This window comes from Buceros rhinoceros, unplaced genomic scaffold (genome assembly GCF_000710305.1).
Source record: "Buceros rhinoceros silvestris isolate BGI_N320 unplaced genomic scaffold, ASM71030v1 scaffold5033, whole genome shotgun sequence".
In the NCBI taxonomy this organism is placed as follows: domain Eukaryota; kingdom Metazoa; phylum Chordata; class Aves; order Bucerotiformes; family Bucerotidae; genus Buceros; species Buceros rhinoceros.
In genome coordinates, this window is record NW_010401688.1 from 17,366 (window position 1) to 25,464 (window position 8,099).

Genomic DNA, 8,099 nt, shown 5'->3' on the forward strand with positions numbered 1-8,099 from the left:
GCTGAGATTGTTTAACTGCCAAAAGAAGTAATAATGGGAGAAGTTTCTTTCTTCACCAGTTCCAGATGGCCTTGGAAGGCACTGTATAGCCGAACAAAACTGGAGGCACAGCGCAGTGACTTGCATGAGGCAAGATGAGATGATGTATTAATATCTTTTGGCTTTACTGTCTATGAACCTACTGTTTCCATGGAGCCATGTCATCTGGACAGCGATGACAGCAGAAGATTTATTTCTGGCAGGCTTTCTGGCTGATTTCCAGCAGATCAGTTGGCTAATGTCAAACTAAAGCAGGCTCCTTTCCCTTCATGAGGGTGGTTGTGTATGAGAGTGACATAGCTGCTCTCATTTCTTGGAAAAATCATCAGCTGAAACCTCTCCCAGAGTGCCTCAATTTGAGAAGAAGAGGAAGCCTTTGTATCCTCTAGTGAGTCGCACAGTTACAGGGATAATGATAGTTAAAGAACCCTAGCTATGAAGATGAGACTAAGGCTCTCATGGAGAATTTTAATGGACTGACCTCAGGGGCGTGTTTGACACAAAGAGCTACAGCCAGTTAGGACGTAAAAATCAGCAGAGTGGACAGTAAACCTACAAAGAAATTGGACATAAAATGGATGTAAGAATTAGTGAATTGCTACAGCAAAGAAATGGAGATTTGCTGGAATCTAATGGAATGAGATCTGTGTACAGTGTTTCAAAGTGTTGCCGTTACTGTGAAGAGAGGTGTCTGCACAGAATAGGAATCAGTCAACAGAAGGATGAGAGTCACTTTCTACAAAGGTGTCTAAACAAGAGCTGAATAGCAAGTGAAATATGCAGTCGATTGAAGAGCTCGTGGCTCTTGTTTGAGTTACAGATTGACTCAGCGATGTTTCCCATTCACATCCGTGCTTGTTTTAACGCAAGAGGGTTCTGCTGGAGATGGTGGGCCAGCAGGAAGTTGCATGGACACCCTTGGTCAAGAATGCTGTGTGAACCCACTCCCGTGCTGCACTTTTGGCCAGTTAACTAATGACTTTGTTTTATAATCGTGTGTTAGGAGCAGGTTGATGCAGGTGGTATAGATAAATGACATCTGCCATGTTTGGTGCATTTTCTGTTGTCTCAAAACATACTGCACCCAAACCGGTATGGATCTTAAGGGATTAGAGTAACTGAAGCACAAGGCATTTTATCTACCTGGGGGAGACAGGTGAGCAAGAGGTGGTTTTCAAGGTCTGAAGTTGAACTTGTGTTTTTAGAGTAGCACTAAACATATGGAAGCATTTTCACAAGCCAGAGTGCAGGTGACGTCTCAGCATATCCCCGTACCCACCCTCACAACAGCACGGTGCAGAGCTGTCATGCAGAGCCAACCATCCCATGAGGACTCTCTGGCTTTGAAGCAGAGCTCTGAAGGCACAGCTGGTTTGCTACCAGGATCTCCTGCTTGCTTAAGGTCCTCTGCACATGCACTCAGCCATCTGGAATCTGGCGTTCCAGATGTGCTTGTGTTTACCTGAAATAAAAATGATATAAAAATTGAAACAAATTTAGAAAGTAGCAGAGGTAAAACAGGTAAATGACGTGAATGGAGCGTACATCTGGAGTGGAAATGGTCCCTTCACCTCCTAGGAAGCTCAGTCAAGATTCACCTGTTTTGTCAACAATCAATCGGCATCGATGCAAATGAGGTAAGCTCCAAATGACTGGTGAAAGGAGTCATGCATTTATTTTATAATTTTATGGGATGGAAAGAATAGTTTCTAAAAGCCAAACTGGTGTTTCAGAAGTGTATTTTTCACAGTTCTTTTCACATAGGCTTATCCTGAAAGCACAAAACAAAAGTAATTGAATGAGCATTTCGGCAATATCCTGATGTCAGCTTGCCTGCTTGTCACCCTGGTTTGAAGGCTGCAGATGTGCGAATCTACCTTGAAATTAAAAGGGAAAAAGTGCTTTACAAGAAGTAGGCTGTATTGTTTTCGCTCATCTCTTTTGGATGCGGTATCTCTTAAAGCGCACAATTCAATGTTTTGTGCGCATAGTAGCATAATGCAGACTAACTAAATCAACATTTTAAGCCACATTTTATTTTGAGATCTAGTTTAGATTATGTAAGATCATGGACTGATATATTTCATAACGATTTTCTGGGATGTGATGAATCCCATGAACAAAGCCAAACTGGGAAATATGTGCAGATGTTTGCTGTTGTTTTTGGAAGAGTCTTTTGGTTGTTAACAGTGGTATGAAGTCATGACTACATTTGTAGAAATAACAAACAAGGTCTTATTAATGGAAATTGGCTTAAGAGAAGAAATTTCAGAAATTTTTGCAGTTAAGTTGTACTAGTGTAGTCTTCAAAATCATACTGCAAAACTGGCAGTGTAACCATCAGTAGGTTTTTAGTTACTACTCTAATGCTTCCTAGCAGTGTCCACGTTCTTATCTGCACTGTTTGCTGACAGACCTCGCATACTTACAGCTCTGCGCAATTCTATTTTCTCACCCAGTGAAGGGAGAAGCTGGCATTTCTTCATCCAGTCTCACATATGCAATCTGGGTTAAAGAAGGAGCCTAAGCTTCATTCTGCCTGATAGCAGGTACTTGTGTGGAGTGTGTAAAAGGAGGAAGCAAGTCAGCTTTGTAGTCAGTGGAGGTCAATGAAAATGTTGGAGTTGGTCTCTGTCGGTGCTTACCTGTCTTCACCATTGGTATATGGCATTTTACCCTTCTGCGTGCTGGTGAAGAGTTTTAGCCACATCTTTAGCTCAAACAAAATCAGTGCGATTAGTTACTAAAACAGTAACCGCTGGTTCTACCTTTTGAAATCAAACTACTGACCATCGCACAGGCAACCTCCCTGCTAAAATCAACAGTAATAAAAAAAAAGATTGTGTTCTGTTTCTCTTTCCTATTTTTTTTTTTAGCTTCCATTGTCCTACAGAAGTGGTGGTGTCATATGAACCCCTGTTTGGATGGAGAGGACTGTAAAGTATTACCAGACTATTCAGGTTGGTCTTGCAGCAGTGGAAATAAAGTCAAAACCACAAAGGCAAGTACGGAGATCGCCCGCGTTTAAAGGTGGCAATCTGCTGATGGCACTTGCTTATTGCATTGTGTCTGTGGGTGTGAGCACAAGTGCTGGAGTCCTCGGTGACTTGGAAAATGATGATTAATGTAGTTGTTCTCGGAGAGGGAAATGTGGGCTCAGAACTGCCCCTTCTCTGCCAGCCTAGTGAAGTTATTTAGTGCTGGAGTCAAACTGGAGGCCCTGCTTCAGTCCTTAGCAAAGAAACTATTCTGTGGTGACTGGTGCTAGAGGATTAATCGTGTTCTAGGATCAGTTCTTCTGTTTGCAGACTGAGTACACGGATCCAAGGTCTTTACCAGTGTCTCCTAAAGTTAGGTTGCTGTGCTACTGGAAAGCCCTTTTAGCTTTTGAAAGTAGCAGCCTGTCTTGGGAGTTGTCGAGAATCTGCACTGTTGTCAGTGGGAACTGTGAACACCCCTGAAAATCAGGCTGGTTCAGATAATTTCTAATTACAGGCCATCCTATAGACAGCACTTTTTAAAAAAAAAAAACCAAAAAACCTTTGCGATGCTGTTCTGTTTCTTAATTAATGGCTTTTAGAGAGAAAATATCATGTCCTCTGTCTTCTTAACAATCTAAAATGGATTCAGTGCATTGAAGTTCAGCAAGCCATAGCAAACTGTGTATCTAAATATATCGTAAAACAGGATGGCTTGCAGAGAGAAAATATCATGTCCTCTGTCTTCTTAACAATCTAAAATGGATTCAGTGCATTGAAGTTCAGCAAGCCATAGCAAACTGTGTATCTAAATATATCGTAAAACAGGAGTCTTTAGCAGGCAGTAGCAGGGAAAGACATATGCTTAGCTTTTCCCTTTACAGCCTCTTCTAGTTGGGAATGAATGTTGTTGATTAGGTTACAGTCTGAGTTAATAAGCAAATACTGACACCAAATGGTGCTTAATAATGGCTGTTCTAAGGAGTGAAAACTGTACTCATTTCTGGATGAAAGAGATAAAATTAGGTGGTTTGGGCAGCTGTGGTGTGATATCGGTGGTCTAAAGCCCAGCTACGGACATTGCCTGGTGTCAGGCTCACTGGAAAAATCTGACCAAACCAACCAACCTGAAAAACCCTATTCCTGTCTAAGACTGGAGGACTTGTTGCAAATCAGTATGTTACTCACTAAATACCAGAGATGTGGTCCATAGCGTGCCTAGGTCCTGCTGTTCTGTGGTGACGGATACTACACCCAAAAGCTGACCTGCACACTCTAGAATAGGGTAACCGGCAGTCATTTCTTGCAAGATCTAGATTGCCCTCAGTCTTCACAATTTTTACAGGCGCTGACTTTTAATTACTCCTCTGTAGATAAGGGGCAGTGTTGTAGCGTCACACTGAAGGGTGAGGCCGGCAAAGTAGAGCTCTAGATACTGCATGAGATGACTTCATCTCTGGACGCACCAGAAGAGAGCTGGCGGGTTATACCAAAAGGACCTTACTGGAAGAGAGTAAGCCAGGGTTAAATACACTGATGCCTTCAGTGGGTACTAGAGGGATGCAGGGTGGAACAAAGAACTTTATGCTGTCACTGGTGGCTGAAGGCCTGAAGTGTCAAGTCCTCCTTCACGTAGCTGTTTCTTCCTTCCCAGGAACAGTTGCCTCTTAGTTCATTGAGGTCAACTGGCCACATAAGTCGCTTAGCCTGCGTTCATGACTCTTGCTCTTGAGCAGTGGAAAGAGGCAGCCTGAGTCAGTGGAGTCTAGTAATATAAGGACAAATTTGGTGTGGAATGTTTATTTTATTATCCATGCTAAATATTGCAACCAGCAAACTACAGAATATGGAAATGCGTTCTGGTGGGTTTAGGGATGTCTTTGTAAAGCTGGAGTGGGTCAAATCATCCTGCTGGCAGTCAGACCTGTGCGAATTCAGTGGCTCTAGTGAGCTCGTGTGGGTCTAACGGCAGGCAGAGTGCAGCAATGATGGCAAATGTTGTTTCATTAAACTCTTCCTCTACTTTACGGGGGTGCGGAGTCATGAATTTTGCATTGATTTTATCACCATCAGAGATTTCTTTGAGGGGCATTTGATTGGAAGGATAAGCAAACAGTTGGCACTTGTGCTTAGATGTGAATCATTCTGCTGTATCCCTGACATCTTGTTCATTTTTCCTGCACGGCTTCATGTTCCTGTCACTGCCCCGTGTTGTTTTAGGTTTAAGCATGTTCAGGTAGGGCTGTATTTTCTTAGCAACAGCATAAGGGAGATCCTGATGCTGATTAGGGTCTTGGAGCGCTGCAACAATATAAATGTAGATGTGAATAAAGAAGTTGGTGGTTAAACATTACATCAAAATAACACGAGAGAGTTCTAACCTATAACTAGTGATGGGCCACGTTAGAGAAGGGAACAGGCAGAACTCCTTTGAGAGCAGATCCCTTAGAAAGGTGTCTCAGTCCCTCCCTTTTTAATTACTCTTTGCCAGAAATTCTTTCATTGTTTGCTGTATGTGTGGGAAATTATTACTTGCATACTTTTAAATACTTTGGTTTTGACCCATAAAATCTTTTTCCATGCATTTAGCTGTGGTGTTAGTAAGCGAACCCTGAATGTTTGGTGGCTGCGGTTTAACGTAGCTATATCCTCAGTAGCAGTGACGTTGCCAAAAGCTGAGAACTTATACTCGTACCACATTGTTACACTCCTGTAGTTAACTTTTGAGAATCGATCTGAAATCGTGAAGCTTGTCTTCATTGCTCTGAGTAAGAACGGACATGATTTGTCCGTGGTTTTGCAGGTGGGACTCCTTGTGCTCAGCTGCAGGCATGTTTCCATCCAGCATGGTCATTTAGGAGTATCCAAGGTCACATGGGGAGAAATGAGTGATCTCACAGCATGACTGTGCCCATCTCCAGCAGTGGTCCCATGAGCACTTCTTTCTCTCCTGTACCTGAAGGAAGCCCTGGGTGACAAGATACACGTGTAGATGTCTGCTTGCTAGCAAAAGCTGTGCTGCAGAATCTGTCCTGGCCTCCATGTTTCCTCTGTAGGTATTTTTGCCTGTCTTGTAGATGACAAGATATGTCTACCAAGACATAGTTGTTGCACAGATATAATGAGTAATGGTAACTCCAGATTCTGAACAGAAGCATAGGCAGTATTGAACTAGAAGGAAAATAGAACGGAAAGAAAATTTCCCTTATTATAGGTAAAAGGAAAGTGTGATACAACTTATTTTTTTATTTAAAAAAATGAACCAAAGAATTGTCTAAATGCAGCTCAATCAAGAAAATGTGTAAGAGCATCATTAAAACTTTTCGCAAAGAGGACTGTATGAACTGTCAGACCAGTGGTCCAAACCATACCGCAGCCTGTGTGTCTCGGTGCTGGGCTACTTAAATCAGAAAGACAAGGCTAAACCCTTGTGGACTGTCGTAGAATGTGTACACATACATGAAATTCTTCCAGTTTGGTAGTTGCCTTATGTCTGAAACATGAGAGTTGAGATCCATTCCATATTAATTTTTTCCTATGTTATGTACCAAAGATGATCTCATTACCATTTAAATTTCTAATCACTTTTAAAGCTTTCTAAGACCCTGGGATCAGTGTTAGTTGGAACAATGACTTCCACAGGTTAATTATACACTGAAAGAGGAAATGCCATTTAATCAATTTTAAGTCCTCTATTCTTTTCTTTTTGTGAAAATATTAAGAGTAACTTGAACTACGTGAAGCACAGGAGACTCGTGATGCTACTCAGTGTTTAGATGAATAGTTAGTAGCTAACTGGGACAGCTAAAACGTGAAAAGCCGCAGAGCTTGTCTCTTATATCATTTACCTCAGGGAAGGAAATGAAAACTTCTCTATGCTGAGTGTCTGTTTAGTTTTGTTACACATCTAGACACTACAGAGCAGAGCTGACAAAGTTTGCTTCCTTGCCGGCTGCCTTCTCTCATCCGTTTCCTGGGTGAGAAATACAACAAATCCCCTCCTCACCGTGGGGCCAGACCTGCTGGTTTTGTGCACGGGGTGTGTGCGTTCAAGCCTGTGCGCTCACCCCTGAAGCACCCGACTGAGTGTGCATGTGGTTCTGAGGGGAAGAGACCGCGGGGTCCTGGGGCAGATGTGCTGTCTGGGAGTGGCTTTTGCTGCGAGAACAATTCGTCCCCTCTGCGGACCATGTTCTGCCTGATCCCCAGTTCCTTCCGTAAGATGGGCCACTGGGAATCAGGTGCATTGCATCACTGGTCTTTTGGGGTGTAAGTCATGCATCTGTGATAGGCAAAATAACACGGAGGGAGATTTCCATTTGGAAATCTCTCTTGTACTATTGAACAACAGCGTCATCAACATCTGCACATAGACCCTACGCAGGGTCTATGGGTATGGCTGGGGCAAGTTCATTCATGATGTATTTGTGTGTACAGTTCCTTTGCGGCAACAAAGAACATGTTATCATCCTCCTTGGATTGATTCTGTGTCGGTAACTCTTTCCTCTTCTTTTACAGGTAACACGGTAGCGAAGAATAAATCTGTGGGTCACTACGAGAACGATGGCACGTGCAACAGTTGCTTGGCTGTTACACAGAGACTCTTTTTTGTGAGGATGCTATTGACTGAACTCTTTGAACTTGCAAAATTGGTCAGCAAAAAGGACAATACTCCTTTCAACTGTGGCTGCAGTTCCTGAACCTGGATTTTGCTGTACGGAATGGTACATTTTAATTTCACAAGGAGATTTGGTTCTACCTGAAACGCACCTTGGATTCCTAAGGATCTGACACCTGGCAGAAACTTGTAGAAGCACGGACCTGAACCTGCAGTGTATCAAGGATAAGACTTTCTTAATGACACTAAGATATGTAAAATTGTTTTAGATTAGTTTAGATCATGAATGTAACCTAGGGAGTCATAGAAAGAAAATGCTTGTGTTAGAACTGATACAGGTGTTCTTAGAGGTCTTTTCCGACCAAAATGATTCTGTGATTCTATGGATTTGTCTGAGGTACTTCTTGCATATGGTACAACATAAAAGTAAAAAGCTGATCCCAGTACTGAGTGAGTTGACAGGA

At 42.5% G+C, this 8,099-nt stretch overlaps 1 protein-coding gene across 1 annotated transcript in view; it reads left to right on the forward strand.

Annotated features, from left to right (window-relative positions):
* LOC104490106 (protein FAM19A4-like) overlaps positions 1-7,717 on the forward strand; it is a 15,248-nt gene extending 7,531 nt beyond the window's left edge. The window contains exons 3-4 of the mRNA XM_010132351.1: positions 2,916-3,044; positions 7,536-7,717. Of these exons, the coding sequence (XP_010130653.1) occupies positions 2,916-3,044; positions 7,536-7,717 (311 nt within the window). The remainder of the gene's footprint in view (positions 1-2,915; positions 3,045-7,535) is intronic.
* Positions 7,718-8,099: the final 382 nt, after the last annotated feature.